This window comes from Aquarana catesbeiana, unplaced genomic scaffold (assembly GCF_042186555.1).
Source record: "Aquarana catesbeiana isolate 2022-GZ unplaced genomic scaffold, ASM4218655v1 unanchor236, whole genome shotgun sequence".
In the NCBI taxonomy this organism is placed as follows: domain Eukaryota; kingdom Metazoa; phylum Chordata; class Amphibia; order Anura; family Ranidae; genus Aquarana; species Aquarana catesbeiana.
The window spans coordinates 1007297-1028909 of record NW_027362664.1 but is presented as its reverse complement, the minus strand read 5'-3'; the positions used below and the strand labels follow the sequence as shown (position 1 = coordinate 1028909).

Sequence of the window (21613 nt, the reverse complement as noted above, 5' to 3'; positions counted from 1 at the left end):
TAGGCGTCTTTTAAAGCTAAGGTCACCATAAACACGTCTTTGAGGAGATGTCTCCTGAGAGAATAGACACTCTCCATGCGGAACTTCTTGTAACGAAGAAAAGCATTGAGGTTCTTAGATTTATAATAAGACGATACTTTCCTGAGGGTTTTGGTACCACAAAAACGTGGGAATAAAACCCCTGACCCTGCTGGTCCACTGGAACAGGTATTATAACCTCCTGACTGGCCAGCTCTCTTATATTCTGAAGGATTCCTACCACCTTGCAGGGATCCCTGGGAAGGTAGGTCAAGAGAAACTTGGGGGGTGGAGGGGAGAGAAACTCCAATCTGTAACCCTCTCTTATGATTCGAAGAACATAGGGACTTTGGGTGATTCTTTCCCACTGAGAGGCAAAGTGGGAAAGTCTGCCCCCTACCGGAAAGTCATTTGGGGGTCTTGTCAGCTGACTTCTGGCTAGAAAAGAGAACGCCAGTCTTTTGTTTGTCTTTTCCTGCGCCCCAACGTCTTATAGGGGAGACCTTTTTCTCAGAGAAGCCGTTCTTTGCCTGGGGGCCACGAAAAAAACGCTTCCTCTCTCTCCTAGGTTTGGTAGGAAGTTTTTTCCCTTTCTCGGTAGATCTGGCTAAAGCCTGATCTAGGCCAGCACCAAAAAGGAGCGTCCCTTCAAAAGGGAGACCACAAAGATGGGTCTTGGATGAGCTATCCCCATCCCAGGTCTTAACACAGAGGGCTCGCCTGGCTGAGTTTAGTAAGGCACCTGTTTTAGCGGTTGTACGCACTGTCTCAACCGCAGCATCAGCTAAATATGCGACAGCATTCCCTATGACCTCCATAGAATCCAGGACCTCCCTGGATTTGGAGGTTCGGGATACGTGGTCCATTAATTTACAGACCCACGTGTCGGCATTCCTTGCGATGCAAGCTGAAGCCAATGCAGGGCTCATAGCCGCAGCGTTAACTTCCCAGGCTCGGCGTAGAATGGTTTCAGCCCTGCGATTCATTTGATCCTTTAAGTTACCGGTATCTTCGAAGGAAAGATCTGACTGCTTAGAGACCTGTGCTAAGGAGGCGTCTAGTCTAGGAGTTTTGAAAAACCTTTCCTCATTCTCCTCAGAGAAGGGGCATCTACGCTTCCAGGTTTTATATTTTATAAGCCTTCTTTCTGGTTCTTTCCATTCCCTTAGGATGACTTCCTTAAGGGCGGAATGTACCGGAAGGACCCTGGCCTGAGGTTTAATCAAGCCTCTATACATCCTATCCTGAGCGGACACCTGTGCAGCAGGCTCCTGAATCTCCTCTGAGGCATAAATAGCTTTCAGAAGATCTTCCATGTCGTCGGCAGAAAATATATGTCTGCTAGACCTGGATTCCTCCCTCCCATCCTCCTCTTGGCTGTCCACCACCCCTTCATCAGAAACCTCCTGATTAGGAACTTCTGAATCACACTCTTCCTCAGAATCGTGGGGGAGTGGGTACTTCAGTACATTCGCCCGATATCTCCTAGAGGAGGCAAAGCTCTCCTGGGAAGAGGCATCCTTACTAAAGTGAGCCTCTGGATCCCTAGGCTTAAGGGTGGCCTGAAAAGACTTTAAGGTGGACAGCATCTCAGTTTGCATAGTAATGCCGTGTACACCCGGTCGGACTTTTCGTCTACAAAAGTCCGACGGACGCTGACGGACTAAAGCTGGCTGACAATCCGATCGTGTGTGGGCTTCCCCGGACTGTCAGCGGACTTTTGCAGCCTCAAATCTGACGGACTTTAGATTTGAAACATGCTTCAAATCTTTACGTCGTAACTACGGCGGACCAAGAAATCCGCTCGTCTGTGTGCTAGTCCGACGGACAAAACCCCACGCTAGGGCAGCTATTGGCTACTGGCTATCAACTTCCTTATTTTAGTCCGGTGTACGTCATCACGTACGAATCCGTTGGACATTTGTGTGATCGTATGTAGGCAAGTCCGTTTGTAAGAAAGTCTGCCGCAAGTCCGCCAAAAGTCTGCCAAAAGTCCGTCGAAAGTCTGTCGGACAGGCTGTCAGACTTTTGTAGCCGAAAAGTCCAACCGTGTGTACGCGGCATAAGGAATTCCTTCATCATCTGAGATGTCTCCTTCCCTGTCAACTTCTGTATGCATTTAAAACAGAAGGGTTTTAGATGATCTGGGGGTAGCCTGTCATTACAGTTCCCACATCTTTTAGAGCGGGTGGAGGATTTCACAGGCCGGCTGGCAACCTCACGGGCAATAGCATCGTCCCCTGAAAAAACATACAGGCATACACTGTGAGAATCGGAGGAGAAGAGTTGGGGTACCCTCCCCCTCTAAACCTCCGAAGGCCGGTCAGACTCACCCCCTGTGGTCTCTTCCATGGCCGCAGACCCTGCAGGTCTCTCCTTTTCATGTTCCATGCTACTTCCGGCTGGAGGTGCTGCATACAGGAACGCAGAGGAGACATGGGCGCCTGTTCCCTGTGGCTTTTTATATCCTTTGTATGCTGGCTGCATCGCGCCACCGCTGCCGCCATCTTGCCGAGGACCGGAAGTGGTACTGGACAAAGGTCACTTCCTGCTGCAGCCTTCCCACTCCCTCCTCTAGAGGAGGAAGTGATGTCATAAACTCCAGGAAAATGGCGCCGAGCGCCGGGACACTGAGCTACACTCAGCCAGGGAGAAACAGCTCTTCATGCAGAGATGCTTGCCGCGCGACCCCCGTGAACAGTCGTTCCAGTCGGCAGGCGGACAGGCGGACAGGCGGATGGACGGGCGGACGGATGGTAGCCCTGGCCAGACCTCAGAACGGGACTCACCCTCTGGTCTTGAAGCCATTAGAAGGAAAAACCACCAACTCCTGCCATTGCGCGGCCACCGTACAGGTAAGGAAGGGCAACAGGAAATTTGGCACCAGGGGGAAACCATCAGCCCCATGCTTCTAGGTCAACAGAAAAATAACAAACGGTTTCGCTGTGGGGAAATACAATCAAAAACTGAGGAGCATTGGGAGGGGCGGGGGCCTTTAACCTCTTGATTGATTGTGTTTCCTGTCAGGTGGACCAGTCATCTCTCAGGGTGCCGTCCTGGAAGACGACTTGAGAAAATGACATTTTAATTGCCGGCAATACAATACCATTTACGGCAATAGAAAAATAGATAAACAAAACCCGTCATGGCGGTCCCCTCAATCCTTACCAGGCCCTTCTGATGTGGTATGAATTTTAAGGGGAACCCCAAGCAAAATAGAAAAAAAAAACGCGTGGGGTCCCCCCCCAAATCTATACCAGACCCTTATCCGAGCATGCAGCTTGGCAGGTCAGCAAAGGGGAGGGACGATCAAGCACCACCACCCCTCCTGAATCATAACAGGCCACATACCCTCAACATGGGGTGGTGCCCAGCATGCACTGGTCAGTGACATCACAAGGGGGGGTGGTGCCATAAGTTGACGTCGCTGGTTGGCTCCGCCCCTTACCTATATAAGAACTGTCAAATGGCAAGCCAGGCATTTGGCGGTTTGCCTTAGTTGACTGTGGAGCAATTTCTTTTTCTTTTTTTCGGGTCGGCGGTGCTGCGTGATTAACAATGGAACTACATCAGGAGACACTGTATTTTTATTTTTTAATAAAGGAATTGTCAAAAACGGTGTCTCTGTATTTTTATTACTTTTCAGCACTTTTTTGGTGAATGGATAGTACCCCATACTCATTTACATGGGGGGCCAGGATCTGGGGGCCCCCTTGTTAAAGGGTCTTCCGCTTCTGCCTGCAGATCCCCACAACTACCACCCAGGGTTTTCGAGAAGAGGCACTTGTCCCCATCAACACCCCCCCATGTTGAGGGCATGTGGCCTGGTATGGTTCAGGAGGGGGGAGCTCGCTCATTCCCCCCTTTCTTGGCCTATCAGGCTGCATGCATGGATAAGGGTCTGGTATGGATTGGAGGGGGGCTCCCACATTGTGTTTTTTTCACTTTTTTTGTCTGCAATTTTTTTTTCAAGCTGTCAGCAGGGAAGCCCATTGACAGCTGATGACTCACCGGTTGTTAAGGACGCCACGCCCAGCTTTCCGACCCCACTCCTTAATGACCAGCTATTCACTACACCCTGATTGGCCACATCATTAACCAATCAAGGACTAGAATGCACTATGCAGTGCATTGCAGAGCATCCAGTGGGGCGAACACCCTACAAATTCTGGTGTTTGCCAAACAGATGAACAGGCAATGTTCGGGCCAAACTTTTTGCTCGGCCCAAACCGTTCGCCCAACTTTATTAGTAACAAACATGCTGTGTATAAATTATAACTACCAATAATTGTCAATCATCTACCTGATGACGGTGCGGGATGGTGTGACCTTCCTCCTTTTTTATCTCTTCTTTAGCTTCAATTTTAGAATCTCTCAGGTTTCCACTCTGAATATATAATAAAAATGACATCAGTGGTAACAATGCAGATAATGTACAGATCTTAATAATACTAACAGTGATTGTTCCTCATCTATCTGATGATGGTGAGGGATGGTGTGACTTTTCTGTGTGGAATTCCGGTAATACAGAGGACGGGGACATCTCTCTGGTGGATTCCTGATATTTGGTGGCTCCATCATATCCTTGTGTCCTTCTGAAGACTCCTCCATCACTCCATACTTATCATCCTCCTCTTTATACTCTTTTTTAACAACAATATTATCATCCCCGAGGTTTCCACTCTGAATATATAATAAAACATTCATTGTAACAAACATGATTGTTTAAAAATGATCACAAGGGATTTTTCCTCATCTACCTGATGATGGTGAGGGATGTTGTGATCTTCCTGTGTGGAATCCCGGGAATACAGAGGACGGGGACATCTCTCTGGTGGGTTCCCATTACTGGATCCATCTGTAGGAAACACACACACTGACTGAATACATTGTTTCTATGTGTTTATCAGATGATGGGGGATCTAGGTGGACCCTCCGTACTGCTCTCTCCTTTACAATAAAGTCTCCTCTTACCCGGTGATGTGAGGGGAGGCTGATTGTCCATCATGACGTCCTTGTAGAGATCCTTGTGTCCTTCTAAATACTCCCACTCCTCCATGGAGAAATAGACAGTGACATCCTGACACCTTATAGGAACCTGACACACACAATGATACAGTCACCATCCAGACACATCCCTTGTCTGTTACTGGATAATGTCCCAGAATTCCCAGCACCGCTCACCTCTCCTCCATGATCTCTCTGGTGACTTCTAGAATCTTCTTCTAGTATTTCTCTATTCTATCAGGGAGAGAGGTGGAGGCAATGTGATGGTCATAAAATCTCCACACTTCACAAGAGGAAAACTCTAGATCTAAACACAAATAGTAAAATCAAATGATATTCCCAGAATCCTCCTCATCCCACCATTTGGAATTCCATTTTATTAAAGCCCCACTTCAGGGTGAGATATAATTCACCCACACAGGACCCCCACACTATGCAGGTTAAAAGCTTGTTGTAGGTATTCTGATGTCATTACATACAATGCAGGACCAACAGTCCCACTTTGCTAGTGAGGATGCCAAGGGTCCGCCCACATCCTAAGAGTATCAGAAAAAAAAGGAGCCAGATGGAGGGACAATGGGAGGAGGGGTTGTGAGGTCAGTGTGATGTCATAGGACATAATTACTTTGGATGGAGGGACATTTGGATGGGGAGATTTGAGGGGTCCTCTATATGAGGCTCCTGAGCAAACCAAATCATTGTTCCTGGGTGCGTCCTACCTCTCCTAAACTAAAAAATGGACTTTGACCTTTACCATACAAAAATCTGTCAGGAATATGTGAAAGTAAGTTCCCATGTGATCAGGTGACGTGCGGAGGAATGGAGTGTAAATAGCAGCTAATTTTCTCCAGAGCTCCTAATGGTGGGGATGGATTTTGCTGAGTGCTGGTGCCAAGCTTCCACCCCCCAGGGTGGAGAAAAGCTGTGTAAGAGGATATGGAGGACAGATGAGGAGGAGATCCAGGAATCAGGATAAAGGTATATATAGGACTAGGGATGAGCTTTGAGTTCGAGTCGAACCCATGTTCAACTCGAACATCGCATTTTCGATCGTTCGTCGAATTTCGAACGTTATGGGCCGTTCGTGCCAAAATCGAGTGGCGTGTCACGGCCCATAATTCACTGCGGCATCGCCGTGCATTGCTGGCTGATGATTGGCCAAGCATGCACTATGATCCGCATGCTTGGCTAATCACAGCGCCATCTGTACAGAGAGCCGTAATTGGCTAAAGCCAGGGTGGCTTTGCCAATTATGGCTCAGGGTTTTAGTACACGCCCCACACTATATAAGGCCGCCTGCGTGGCGGTCTTGTGTAGTGTGTTGCGGCCGCGGTGGAGAGATAGACAGAGAGACAGTGTCATTTGATTTAAGTTAGATAGAGTAGGCAGGCGAGTCAGTTAGCTGCACTTACAGTGTATTGTGTATATATATGCATCCTAGGTGTTGCATAAATATTTATATATACATATATATATACACACTGTATTCAGTTTAGCTAGATCCGTTCCTGTTATTCTCTTCCTAATATACTGACAGGCAGGCAGGTGTTTTTACAGTATTTACAGTTAGTGTACTGTGTCCTTTGCACAGTGTGCACCTAAAGCTACCTGAAGACAATTGCTGGTGTTCTTCTGATCCTATTAATACCACAGGCAGGCAGCTGCAGTATTTACAAGTTAGTGTAGTGTGTCCTCTGCAGAGTGTGCACCTAAAGCTACCTAAAGACAATTGCTGGTGTTCTGATCCTATTAATACCACAGGCAGGCAGCTGCAGTATTTATAGTTAGTGTACTGTGTCCTCTGCACAGTATGCACCTAAAGCTACCTGAAGACAATTGCTGGTGTTCTTCTGATCCTATTAATACCACAGGCAGGCAGCTGCAGTATTTACAGTTAGTGTACTGTGTCCTTTGCACAGTGTGCGCCTAAAGCTACCTGAAGACAATTTCTGGTGTTCTTCTGATCCTATTATTAACAGCCAGGCAGCTGCAGTATTTACAGTTAGTGTACTGTGTCATCAATGAGTACCTATGAGTACAGTTGCAATTGTCAATGAGTACCTATGCGACTATGGCACCAGGACAGGGTCAGGAGAGCTTGGTTTTTTTCCCCACGCCAGTGGGCTATGATCAGGAATGCATGCACTGTCCTGTCACAATTTGAGTAGGCCAAGAGGATGGTGAGCAGTGACAGTGCATGCATCAGTGACACTGTCCCTCTTGTCCACCTGTTGGAGCACACACTGCATGGAATAATGAACAGGGCACTTGAGGCAGAACAGAGGGAGGAAGAGGAGAACTTCCTTACCTCTCAAGGCCCCCTTTATCCAGACAGTGTTCCTGCGTGCCCGCTGATCACACAGGAATAGGACGAGGAGGAGGAGGATTGTGTCAGCATGGAGGTGGAGCCTGGCAGTCTTCAAGGGATCATTTACAGTCTGAAGAAACCCATGGACTTGTAGGTGGCTGGGAGGAGGTGGCTGCAGATCATGTCATCCTTAGTGACCCAGAGGACTCTGGACCGAATGCCTCAGCAAACCTACGCTGCATGGCCTCCCTGATCCTGCAAAGCCTGCAGAAGGATCCTCGTATTCGTGGTATCAAGGGGAGGGATGATTACTGGCTGGCAACCCTCCTTGATCCATGTTACAAGGGTAAGGTTGCGGACCTTATCTTGCCATCGCAGAGGGAACAGAGGATGAAATATCTTCGGGAGGCCTTGCAGAAAGGTTTGTGCAACGCGTTTTCAGAGCCTGGGAGGTTACAATTTCCTGGTCCTCCTGGACAACGTGTTGCTGAGGCTTCGTTCAGTCACAGAAGGAGCGGTGGAGAAGGTGGCCATCTGACTGATGCGTTCAGACAATTTTTTAGTCCGCAGCCCCAAGGTCTAATCTGTTCCAGCAACCATCGCCAGCGTCTGATTCACATGGTGCAGGATTACCTAGGGGCAAGATCAGACTTGGACACCTTTCCCACCAAAAATCCTCTGGGTTACTGGGTCTTGAGGATGGATCACTGGCCAGAGCTTGCACAGTATGCAATTGAGCTCCTGGCCTGCCCTGCATCCAGCGTTCTTTCAGAACGCATATTCAGTACTGCTGGAAGCTTTGTAACCAATCACAGAGTGCGCCTGTCCACCGAATCGGTCGATCTGCTGACCTTCATAAAAATGAATCAGTCTTGGATCACCAGCTACCAAGCATCTGATGCTGATGTAACTGATTGATTTTTTTCTTTAATGTGAGATCCCTTCAAGACTGCCTATGCTGATGCTAAGTGACTATCCTGTTATGCTGAGTCACAATCCTCTTCCTCCTCAATTTTCATGCTGATAGCTTGTAAGAACATGTTTGGTTCTGGGTACCGCCACCAGTGGCCAAGGCCCAATTTTTCTGCCCCTGTTTAACAGGGGCGTGTAATTACAATTTTTGATGCAATACTTTGCAGCAGGGCTCATTCCTGCACTCCAACTATAGTATCTGTGAGGGGTTGCAGTGTTGTGGCACCAGCACCAGTGTCCAAGGCCCAATTTTTCAGCCCCTGTTTAACAGGGGCGTATAATTACAATTTTTGGTGCAATACTTTGCAGCAGGGCTCATTCCTGTGCTCCAACTATAGCATCTGTGAGGGGTTGCAGTGTTGTGGCAATTTTTCTGCCCCTGTTTAACAGGGTCGTGTAATTTCAATTTTTGATGCAATACTTTGCAGCAAGGCTCACTCCTGTGCTCCAACTATAGCATCTGTGAGGGGTTGCAGTGTTGTGGCACCAGTGCCTAAGGCCCAATTTTTCTGCCCCTGTTCAACAGGGACATGTAATTACAATTCTTGATCTAATATTTCACAGCAGGGCCCATTCCTGCGCCACCAAGAGTAACTGTGAGGGCTTACACAGAAAATCAATCCAAGGAAACAGGCAGGACGAGGAATAGCAAGAAGGAGCTCAGAGACAAATGAGAATATTCAGCTGGTTCAGCAGGGATCGGTCACATTTCCATCCATGGTGGTCACTGCCGGATAAAAGTCACTCGATCAGCGGCTGCACCCAATAGCTTCATCACTGATCTGTGTATTCTGAGAGCGGAGGAGCGCCCCCCATTGTCAGAATACAATAGTGCAGTGGGGAGGATTCCCCCATCCCCCTCCAATGTGAGCATGGGGGAATCCGTTCAGTTTTGTCACTCATCCCGCTGGCTGAACAATAAAACTGAACCATGTATGGCCATCTTTGGAAGCAAGATATATTAATCATCAACTGATCCCCCTGAAGGGGTTAATCTACGTATTACCTCCTCTGCCGCCAGTTCCTGCAACGTCTCCGCTCTACTTCCTCCTACATGGATGTTCCTGTTTGAACCTGACATCACTTCCTGTCTGTACCTGACATCACTTCCTGTATTCCATAGAGACTTCTTGTCTGGGTAGAAGTGAGATCATCACCTTGTGGAGATCAGAGGAACTGCAGTCCTGAGAAACGTCTGGTAGTGTGAACACGGCCTTGTGCTGTGTGTATGTACTGTATATCCTTATAGATGGGGTCATCTCCACTCCCACCAAGGGGGGATAGAAATATATTATTGCTTGGGGGGAGACTTTGACTTTGATTTTGCAGTAAAATTGATTGCAGATTTAGTCATGTAGAACATCTGTTATATGGATACAAAGAACCCCAGCCGAGAGTAAAGGGTGGAAATGGCTCCTGATCCACAGATTTGGGCAATTATGTCACCAATATAAATAGAATAAAACCCGCGCTATGTGTAACAACTCAAATACCTACAAAAATAACTTATACCGGACTGCTGCTGTAACAAAGGTAAGTATTCCCTTTATCAACTAGAAGACCATTATGTGTCACAGCGCTGTCCTATTGTGTGTGCACATAAATCATCACAAATACACTAAAATATGTGGATACATTCATATATAAAGTGCTAGGTGCTCAAAATAATCTCTGCCGATCTACTGCTTCCACTTTACACCTACTTCATTGATCTTATGGTGTTATCAATAGATTAAGTAAACTGATCCATGTGCAAATTCTTATACAACATAAAGTGCTTTGTGCTCAAAGAGCTGTTCCCTGCAGATCCACTGCTTCCACTTTGCACCTACTTAATTAACCTTGTAATAGTTGCTTCTATATTGCAAATCCATGTAATCGTACAATATTTTGTACTCAATATAGTGTTATCTGCTAGTCCACTGCGTCCACTTTGCATCTACTTCTCAAAATATACCCACAAATATATATACAAATATATAAATGTGCCTTCATCAGGGGGAAGTGACCATGACGATACACTTAGGGAGTGGAGGAGTACCGGAAGTAACGCCGCATAGGAACGAGTTCAGCACTCGTGGATTTTCGCCGACATACGGCTTTTAAATGTGAGTTTTTGCTGTTTGCATTATTTCAATAAATACCTTTAAAAACGTTATTACACTATTAGAGTGTTCCTCTTTCTCCTTATACATCTATATGGGAGCCTATTGGAAAGGAGACCCAGTACCCCTTATGATATACAGTACATTGGAAAACGCTGAAGCAGAGGACCCCTAGAGGCGAGCTTATATCTACACAGCACACTTGGGAGATAGGATGATATGCTGGTTTAAAGTATATATAATATGAGAGGCCAGAGAGCACAGAGGTGACATGGGAAGAAGGGGCCAAGTCACTTAATTATATGCTTTCTCCGACACTGGTGAAGGGATAAACCAAGCCACCCATCTAGATCACCAAGGACTTTTTTTCAAATAGACTCACTCTGTGAAGATTTGTGTATATTTTAATAACTCCTTCTATGTTTATTTGATTAAGTGTCCAGCCTTGAAACACCTGTTTACTGATCATATATGCACTATTAGAACTTTATTCACTATATAAGAATTATTGTACTTAATTGTATGATTTATGATCTGTGAAGCATATGCACCATTGACCGTGTAGCATTTATACTATTTTTTTGGAGTAACTCATTTTCATGATTAATAGTTTTGTTTACATATGTGGACAATTTTGAACACAATTTGAAATACGGGACACACCCTCACTCTATATAAATTCACTTTTTTAAAAAAATAAAATGTTATGTTTTTTGGCAATACAGAGTGAACATATTTTCATATATTGTAACGTTTGAGTAATGGTACACGATTCAAACAGGTACAATAACGTACAAAGAGTATATAAGACAAATGAAGGGGAAAAAAAGCATTATCATATACAAATTGTTAGATAGTTTGTCAAGTGTGTGCGATAGATAGATTGGTTTTGAGTGGTGGAGAAAGGCATATTGCCTATATTAAGAAAGGACGGCAGTGTCTGTGAGGGTAGAAAGATAGGAAGTCCTATGTGTCGAAAGTTCATTAGAAGGTCGAAAGAGAGAGCAGTGATGGTGGTGGATCAAGGCAGAGATGGGCCTTTAGTGTGGGTAAGCCAAGGGGCCCATTTCTTTTGGAATGCTGGAATTTGAAGATAGGTCTTGACATACATGTATTCCATGAGACGGTGATTGTTCAGATGTAGAATCACTTCCAGGATAGAAGGAGGATGTGGGGATTACCAGTTTCTAGCAATAGCTAGGCTCATGGCAATAAGGACATTGGATATGACAGTTCGGGTGTGAGGTGGCCAAGTTTCAATGTCTAAGCCAAGGTGTCTAGGGATGAGCTTTAATTTCGAGTCAAACCCATGTTCGACTCGAAAATCGCCTGTTCGGTTGTTCGTCGAATTGTGAATATTATGGGCCATTCGCCCCAAATTTGAGTGGGGCGTCACGGCCACAATTCACTGCATCGCAGTGCATTGCCGGCTGATGATTGGCCAAGCATGCACTATGACCCACATGCTTGGCCAATCACAGCGCCGTCTGTACAGAGAGCCGTAATAGGTCAAAGCCAGGGTGGCTTTGGCCAATTATGGCTCAGGGGGTTTAGTACATGCCCCACACTATATAAGGCCGCCTGCGTGGCAGCCTTGTGTAGTGTGTTGCAGCGGCAGAGAGAGATAGACAGAGACACAGTGTCATTTGATTTAAGTTAGATAGAGTAGGCAGGCGAGTCTGTTAGATGCACTTATAGTGTATTGTATATATATATGCATCCTAGGTGTTGTACATATATGTATACACTGTATTAAGTTTAGCTAGATCCGTTCCTGTTATTCTCTTCCTAATATACTAATTATATAGTATATATAATTAGTATATTATTATAATAACTAATATACAGGCAGGCAGGTGTTTTTACAGTATTTACAGTTAGTGTACTGTGTCCTCTGCACAGTGTGCACCTAAAGCTACCTGAAGACAATTGCTGGTGTTCTTCTGATCCTATTAATACCACAGGCAGGCAGCTGCAGTATTTACAGTTAGTGTACTGTGTCCTTTGCAGTGTGCACCTAAAGCTACCTGAAGAAAATTGCTGGTGTACTTCTGATCCTATTAATACCACAGGCAGGCAGCTGCAGTATTTACAGTTAGTGTACCATGTCCTCTGCACAGTGTGCACCTAAAGCTACCTGAAGACAATTGCTGGTGTTCTTTTGATCCTATTAATACCACAGGCAGGTAGCTGCAGTATTTACAGTTAGCGTACTGTGTCCTTTGCACAGTGTGCACCTAAAGCTACGTGAAGACAATTGCTGGTGTTCGTCTGATCCTATTAATACCGCAGGCAGGTAGCTGCAGTATTTACAGTTAGTGTACTGTGTCCTTTGAACTGCATGTACCTAAAGCTACCTGAAGACAATTGCTGGTGTTTTGATCCTTTTAATACCACAGGCAGGCAGCTGCAGTATTTACAGTTAGTGTACTGTGTCCTCTGCACAGTGTGCACCTAAAGCTACCTGAAGACAATTGCTGGTGTTCTTCTGATCCTATTAATACCACAGGCAGGCAGCTGCAGTATTTACAGTTAGTGTACTGTGTCCTTTGCACAGTGTGCACCTAAAGCTACCTGAAGACAATTGCCGGTGTTCTTCTGATCCTATTAATACCACAGGCAGGCAGCTGCAGTATTTACAGTTAGTGTACTGTGTCCTTTGCACAGTGTGCACCTAAAGCTACCTGAAGACAATTGCTGGTGTTCTTCTGATCCTATTAACTGTTTCCCGACCGGTGCACGCCGATGTACGTTGGCAGAATGGCACGGCTGGACAAATGGGCGTACCTGTACGTCCATTTGAATTTCCCGCCGTGCCATTGCGTGCGCGCCGTCAGCGGCGCGAGCGCGCCAGCCAGGAGCTCCGTGAGTCGGGTCGCAGGTCCAGCGGACTCGATCGCCGCGGGGATACCCGTGATCCCCCTCACAGAGAGGACAAACGGGGAGATGCCGTTGTAAACAGCATCTCCCCGTTCTGCCTAGTGACAAGTGTCACTCGATCTCTGCTCCCTGTCATTGGAGCAGAGATCAGTGACGTCACACACAGAGTCCATCCCCCTACAGTTAGTAATCACTCCCCTAGGACATACTTAACCCCTCCCCGCCCCCTAGTGGTTAACCCCTTCACTGCCAGTGTCATTTACACAGTAATCAGTGCATTTTTAATCGCACTGATCGCTGTATAAATGACAATGGTCCCAAAAATGTGTCAAAAATGTCCGACATGTCCGCCATAACATCGCAGTCACAATAAAAATCGCTGATTGCTGCCATTACTAATAAAAAAAAATTACTAATAAAAATGCCATAAAACTATCCCCTATTTAGTAAACGCTATAACGTTTGCGCAAACCAATTAATAAACTCTTATTGCGATTTTTTTTTTTAACCAAAAATATGTAGAAGAATATGATCGGCCTAAACTGAGGAAAAAAATAAATTTTTATATATTTTTGGGGGATATTTATTATAGCAAAATGTAAAAAATAATGCGTTTTTTTCAAAATTTTCGCTCTTATATTGTTTATGCGCAAAAAATAAAAATCGCAGAGGCGATCAAATACCACCAAAAGAAAGCTCTATTTGTGGGGAAAAAAGGACGTCAATTTTGTTTGGGAGCCACGTCGCACGACCGCGCAATTGTCAGTTAAAGCGACGCAGTGCCGAATCGCAAAAAACGCTCTGGTCAGGAAGGGGGTAAAATCTTCCGGGGCTGAAGCGGTTAATACCACAGGCAGGCAGCTGCATTATTTACAGTTAGCGTACTGTGTACTTTGCAAAGTGTGCACCTAAAGCTACCTGAAGACAATTGCTGGTGTTTTTCTGATCCTATTAATACCGCAGGCAGGCAGCTGCAGTATTTACAGTTAGTGTACTGTGTCCTTTGAACTGCGTGCACCTAAAGCTACCTGAAGACAATTGCTGGTGTTCTGATCCTATTAATACCACAGGCAGGCAGCTGCAGTTTTTACAGTTAGTGTACTATGTCCTCTGCACAGTGTGCACCTAAAGCTACCTGAAGACAATTGCAGGTGTTCTTCTGATCCTATTAATACCACAGGCAGGCAGCTGCAGTATTTACAGTTAGTGTACTGTGTCCTCTGCACAGTGTGCACCTAAAGCTACCTGAAGACAATTGCTGGTGTTCTTCTGATCCTATTAATACCACAGGCAGGCAGCTGCAGTATTTACAGTTAGTGTACTGTGTCCTCTGCACAGTGTGCACCTAAAGCTACCTGAAGACAATTGCTGGTGTTCTGATCCTATTAATACCACAGGCAGGCAGCTGCAGTTTTTACAGTTAGTGTACTATGTCCTCTGCACAGTGTGCACCTAAAGCTACCTGAAGACAATTGCAGGTGTTCTTCTGATCCTATTAATACCACAGGCAGGCAGCTGCAGTATTTACAGTTAGTGTACTGTGTCCTCTGCACAGTGTGCACCTAAAGCTACCTGAAGACAATTGCTGGTGTTCTTCTGATCCTATTAATACCACAGGCAGGCAGCTGCAGTATTTACAGTTAGTGTACTGTGTCCTCTGCACAGTGTGCACCTAAAGCTACCTGAAGACAATTGCTGGTGTTCTCATCCTAAAAATATTACAGGCAGGCACTTGATACTGCTAGCTGCAGTATAATCAGTATATATATATATATATATATATATATATACATCCCAGCTTTGTGCAGCTACATCTCACTGCAGGCCATTAGTATGTCTGGAAGGCCAACAAGGAGAGGCAGACAGTCACAAGCCAATAAAAGAGGGCAAGCAGGCTCTGTGTCTAGAGGCAACAGTGCTGGTCGTGGAGACGGTGCATCCTCATCAGCATGTGGCCATGGGACACGCTTGTCCTTTTTTTCGGCAGCTGGCCGCGTTGAGCCGCAACATGCCATGAGTGGATGACCAAGCCGTCCTCATCCTCCTCATCCTCTCTCACCCAGGCTCAGGATACTTTGTCTGGAAAAGCAGCTACCAATGCGGCCTCTTCCCTCAGCCCAATGGCATCAGTCACTCCTTCCCTAGCCCCACCATGTCCTCCTGAGGAGTCCCCTGAACTTTAGTGTTGGGTGCATGTTCCAGGAGGATGCTCAGCTTTTTGAAGGCTCCGATGATGGTACCCAGCTAGAGGAAGGCAGTAACGTGAGCCCAGAGAGAGGGGGTGCCCCAGAAGGACAGCAATCTGGCAGTCATGTTCCCCCAGCTGCAGCATACTGCCAGGATTGCTCCAGTGATGAGAAGGAAGGGGATGATGAGGAAGTCACTGACTCCACGTGGGTGCCTGATAGGAGAGAGGAGGAGGAGGAGCCACGTCTCCAACGAGGCAGGATGCTCTCCAGGGGCCAGCTTAAGGGCAGCACACCGACTGCATTACACCGTAGAGCTCCGCATGTGCAGGACGCTGCTGTCTCTGCACGTCATTTCAAAAGTTCTTTGGTGTGGGCCTTTTTTGAGATGAGTGCATCAGATCGCACCGCTGCTATTTGCAACATATGTCTCAAGCGTATCTTGCGTGGCCAAAACATCTCCCGCTTGGGTACCACATGCTTGACCAGACATATGTCGACCTGCCATGCAGTTCGTTGGCAAGCGTACCTAAAAGACCCACACCAAAGAACAAAGCGGACCTCTCCTTGCTCCTCATCAGCTGAGATCTCCAACCCCACTATACCTTCAGTCCTCTCTGAAACCTGCACTGAGAGGAATGAAGGTGTAGAATTAGGTGTGTCACAGGCAAGTACTTGCGGGCAATCTGCTATCGGTACACCGATGTCAGATCGTACCAGGCAAATTTCCCTGCCCCAGCTGCTGCACCGCTGAAAGAAGTTCGCTCCCAGCCATCCACTTGCCCAGCGGTTGAATGCTAGCTTGGCTAATTTGCTAGCACTTCAACTGCTGCCTTTTCAATTGGTAGACTCTGCCCCCTTCTGTTAGTTTGTGGAATGTGTGGTTCCTCAGTGGTAGGTTCCCAAATGCCACTTTTTCTCATGGAAGGCGATTCCGGCTTTCTACTGGCATGTGGAAGGCAATGTCTTGGCCTTGCTGGACAGGGTGGTCAGCGGTAAGGTGCATATTACCGCTGACTCATGGTCCAGCAGGCATGGACAGGGACATTACCTATCTTTCACCGTGCACTGGGTGACTCTTCTGGCAGCTGGGAAGGATGCAGGACAGGGTGCAGTAGTGTTGGAGGTTGTACCACCACGCCTCCAAAATTCTACTAGTGGTGATTCTGCCACACCTTTCTCCTCCACACCCTCCTCTTTTTCTTCCTCCAAGGCCTCTTCGTGTGCTGATTTGTCCTCGGAACCAGTGGTGCTAAGTAGGCGTTCAAGGGGCTACGCAAGCACTCAGGCAAAAAGATGCCATGCGGTGCTTGAGCTGGTGTGCTTGGGGGACAGGAGCCACACTGGGGCAGAGATTCTGTCAGCTCTGCAGGGGCAGGTTCAGAGGTGGTTGACGCCATGTCAGCTTAAACCAGGAATGGTGGTTTGCGACAATGGCACCAACCTCCTTTCTGCCCTCCGACAGGGACAACTGACCCATGTGCCCTGTTTGGCTCACGTCCTTAACTTGGTGGTGCAGCGGTTCTTGGGCAGGTACCCGGGCGTACAGGATGCCTTGAGGCAGGCCAGGAAAGTCTATGTGCATTTCCACAGGTCATATAATGCCAGTGCTCGGCTGGCTGACCTCCAAAAGGAATTTAACCTGCCCAAGAATTGCCTAATCTGTGACATGCCCACCAGGTGGAACTCAACATTGGCCATGCTGCAGTGGCTGCACACGCAGCAGAGGGCCATCAATGAGTACCTATTCGACTATGGCACCAGGACAGGGTCAGGAAGCTTGTTTCTTTTTTCCCCATGCCAGTGGGCCATGATCAGGGATGCATGCACTGTCCTGTCACCATTTAAGGAGGCCACGAGGATGGTGAGCAGTGACAGTGCATGCATCAGTGACACTGTCCCTCTTGTCCACCTGTTGGAGCACACGCTGCGTGGAATAATGGACAGGGCATTTGAGGCAGAACAGAGGCAGGAAGAGGAGGACTTCCTTACCTCTCAAGGCCCCCTTTATCCAGACAGTGTTCCTGCGTGCCCACCGATCACACAGGAAGAGGACGATGAGGAGGAGGAGGATTGTGTAAGCATGGAGGTGGAGCCTGGCACTCAGCATCAGCAGCAGTCTTCAAGGGATCATTTACAGTCCGAAAAAACCCATGGACTTGTATGTGGCTGGGAGGAGGTGGCTGCGGATCATGTCGTCCTTAGTGACCCAGAGGACTCCGGACCGAATGCCTCAGAAAACCTACGCTGCATGGCTTCCCTGATCCTGCAAAGCCTGCAGAAGGATCCTTGTATTCTTGGTATCAAAGAGAGGGATCATTACTGGCTGGCAACCCTCCTTGATCCACATTACAAGGGTAAGGTTGCGGACCTTATCTTTCAGTCGCAGAGGGAGCAGAGGATGAAACATCTTCGGGAGGCCTCGCAGAAAGGTCTGTGTAACGTGTTCCCAGAGACTGTGAGGTTACAAATTCCTTTTCCTGGACAACATGTTGCTGAGGCTTCGGTCAGTAAAAGGGGGTGCAGGGGAGAAGGTGGCCATCTGACCGATGCGTTCAGACAATTTTTTAGTCCGCAGTCCCAAGGTATGATCGGTTCCAGCAACCATCACCAGCGTCTGTTTTACATGGTGCAGGAATACCTAGGGGCAAGATCAGACTTGGACACCTTTCCCACCGAAAATCCTCTGGGTTACTGGGTCTTGAGGATGGATCACTGGCCAGAGCTTGCACAGTATGCAATTGAGCTACTGGCCTGTCCTGCATCCAGCGTTCTTTCAGAACGCACACTCAGTGCTGCTGGAGGCTTTGAAACTGATCACAGGGGGTGCATGCCCACCGACTCGGTCGATCGACTGACCTTCATAAAAATTAATCAGTCTTGGATCACCACCAGCTGCCAAGCACCTGATGCTGATGTAACCGAATAATTGTTTTTGAAATGTCAGATCCCTTCAAGACTGCCTATGCTGATGCTGAGTGACTTTCCTGTTATGCTGAGTGACTATCCTCATCCTCCTCGATGATCATGCTGATAGCTTGTAAGAACATTTTTGGTTCTGGGCGCCGCCACCAGTGGCCAAGGCCCAATTTTTCAGCCCCTGTTTAACAGGGGTGTGTAATTACAGTTTTTGATGCAATACTTTGCAGCAGGGCTCATTCCTGCGCTCCAACTAGAGTATCTGTGAGGGGTTGCAGTGTTGTGGGACCAGCACCAGTGCCTAAGGCCCAATTTTTCAGCCCCTGTTTAACAGGGGCATCTAATTACAATTTTTGATGCAATATTTTGCAGGAGGGTTTGTTGCTGCACTCAATTACAGTATTTGTGAGGGGTTGCAGTGTTATGGCAACAGCACCAGTGCCCAAGGCCCAGTTTTTCAGCCCCTGTTTAACAGGGGCGTGTAATTACAATTTTTGATGCAATAATTTACAGCAGGGCTCATTCCTGCGCTCCAACTAGAGTATCTGTGAGGGGTTGCAGTGTTGTGGCACCAGTGCCTTAGGCCCAATTTTTCTGCCCCTGTTCAACAGGGTCATGTAATTACAATTCTTGATATAATATTTCACAGCAGGGCTCGTTCCAGCACCCACCAAGAGTAACTGTGAGGACTTACAGTGTTGTGGCACCAGCACCACCACCACCAAAGGCCCAATTTTCCTACCACTGTTCAACAATGCCATGTAATTACAATTCTTGATATAATAGTTCACAGCAGGGCGTTCCAAGAGTAACTGTGAGAGCTTACAGTGTTGTGGCAACACCAACACCTAAGGCCCAAATTTCTGCTGAGTATATAGGGCAGGCCCCTACTTTCAAACATCCAACTTACAAATGACTCCTACTTGCAAATGGAAAGAGACAACAGGAAGTGAGATGAAATCTACCCCTAGGAAGGGAAATTCTCTCCTGTAATGCCCCGTACACACGGTCGGACTTTGTTCGGACATTCCGACAACAAAATCCTAGGATTTTTTCCGACGGATGTTGGCTCAAACTTGTCTTGCATACACACTGTCACACAAAGTTGTCGAAAAATATGATCGTTCTAAACGCGGGGACGTAAAACACGTACGTCGGGACTATAAACGGGGCAGTGGCCAATAGCTTTCATCTCTTTATTTATTTTGAGCATGCGTGGCACTTTGTCCATCGGATTTGTGTACACACGATCGGAATTTCCGGATTTTGTTGTCGGAAAATTTTATATCCTGCTCTCAAACTTTGTGTGTCGGAAAATCCGATGGAAAATGTCCGATGGAGCCCACACATGGTCGGAATTTCCGACAAAACGCTCCGATCGGACATTTTCCATTGGAAAATCCGACCGTGTGTACGGGGCATAAGAGTTATTATGGGAAAAACATTTCTCCTCTCCAGTGATGCTTTATCACCAATCCTTGTTTCACTAAAAACCCCAAATTTTCAAAAAACATTTGTCATTGGGACAGAAAGTGAGGTGAAATATTGTGAACAGGGGCACAGACAGCAAAACAAATGTTACAGGGGTGATAACCCTTCCCTATGTTTTCCAAAAAGCTTAAAAATAGATTTTTTGGCTGGAGCTAGACTTTAACAATGTACCAGTTCAAAATTACAAACAGATACTACTTAACAACAAACCTACAGTCCCTGACTTGTTTGCACCGCCTGTATACTGCTGTTCAAAGTATATAGGGCCTGGTGGCCCCACGCCTTTCCTTTTTTTAATTTGGGTGCGGGGTTCCCCTTAATATCCATACAAGACCCAAAGGGGCTGGTAATGGGCTGGGGGTGGGGTACCCATTCCATTTTTCTCATTGATTTTCATCCTTATTGCCGGGGCCAGATATTACAAGCAGTTTTAAATGACTTTTTTTCCTTTAGAAATGTCATTTTGTGCAGGGACAGTTCTAAACACGGGAAACACGTGCCACTTCACAGACATACTATAGACACCCCCCAGGTACGATATTTAAAGGTATATTTAACTTTTTTTCACTTTAAGTATCATTAAAATCACTGCTCCCGAAAAAACGGCAGTTTTTAAAACTTTTTTTTGCATTGATACATGTCCCCTGGGGCAGGACCCGGGTCCCCAGACCCTTTTTAGGACAATAACTTGCATATTATCCTTTAAAATTAGCACTTTTGATTTCAAACGTTCGAGTCCCATAGACTTTAATGGGGTTCTAAAGTTTGCGCAAACTTTTGGTCTGTTCTCATCCCTAAAGGTGTAGATGAAGAGAGAAATCTGGCGAGAGTGGACCAGAGAGGTATTCATTTTGGGCAGGATCACCAGATATGTACTGGAGTTCCGGGATCTCAGCAGTTTCTCCAGCAGCCATTGGAAGCAGAGGGGTAGATCTTTGCTAGTCTGGATGGTGTTAGGTACCAATTGTTGAGGAGCTTTTGTACAGTTTCCCAGTGTAGGATACATTTAGAAAGTTTCAGGGGTCGTTAAAGGGCTTGCTGCTACTGAGACGGTGTATAGGTACAGTGTAAGAGGTTTTACCCAGTGTATCATGGCAGGGGTTTTGGATTTATGCAAAGGGTCAGTTAAGAGCTTGTAGAGATGGGAGATACCCTTTTGGTTGGGTCTCTTAGTGTTGTAGAATTCCAGAATGCACCATAGCAGAGGATTTTCTGACCAGCGTAGATGTGAGAGGGCTGAACAGATTTTGAGATATTTAAAAAAGTCCTTGGAGGGAATCTGACAGTTATGTTGCAGATGTTGGAAAGAGGTAAATGAGGAGTTTTGGTACATGTGCTGTATGTAAAAGAAAAGCAAATCAGCGCAATAAAATGACCCTATTACTATAAAAGCAACTGAACACAAAGGGTCAATATTCAAATCCCTAAGGCAAAATGTAAAAAACAGCAGTGCAGCGCTAATGAAAATGGACTTGGTACAGCTGCTTTTAGTAGGGAGACATGGAACACCAGATAGATCTTGTAGGAGCCCAGCAAAGCGAGTTAAAAAGCCACAGGGTTTACCTTTCTCTTGATTTCAAATGGACCCACAAACCTTGGACCAAGCTTCCTAGAAGGACAAGAAAGTTTGAGGTTAATAGAGGACAGCCATACCTTGTCACCCACCTTGTAGATGGGATTCCCTCTCTTTCATCTGTCATATTGTTTCTTGAAGTTTCCTGTGCCTT

At 46.6% G+C, this 21613-nt stretch overlaps 3 protein-coding genes across 5 annotated transcripts in view; 2 read left to right on the top strand and 1 right to left on the bottom strand.

Moving 5' to 3' along the window:
- LOC141121984 (uncharacterized) overlaps positions 1–21613 on the bottom strand; it is a 583368-nt gene that overhangs the window by 106589 nt on the left and 455166 nt on the right. Inside the window, exon 6 of the mRNA XM_073611769.1 lies at positions 4322–4405. Coding sequence (XP_073467870.1) covers positions 4322–4405 — 84 coding nt within the window. The remainder of the gene's footprint in view (positions 1–4321; positions 4406–21613) is intronic.
- LOC141121987 (uncharacterized) overlaps positions 1–21613 on the top strand; it is a 481910-nt gene that overhangs the window by 197339 nt on the left and 262958 nt on the right. The window lies entirely within an intron of this gene.
- The window catches only part of LOC141121965 (uncharacterized), a 208644-nt gene that overhangs the window by 127548 nt on the left and 59483 nt on the right, over positions 1–21613 (top strand). The window lies entirely within an intron of this gene.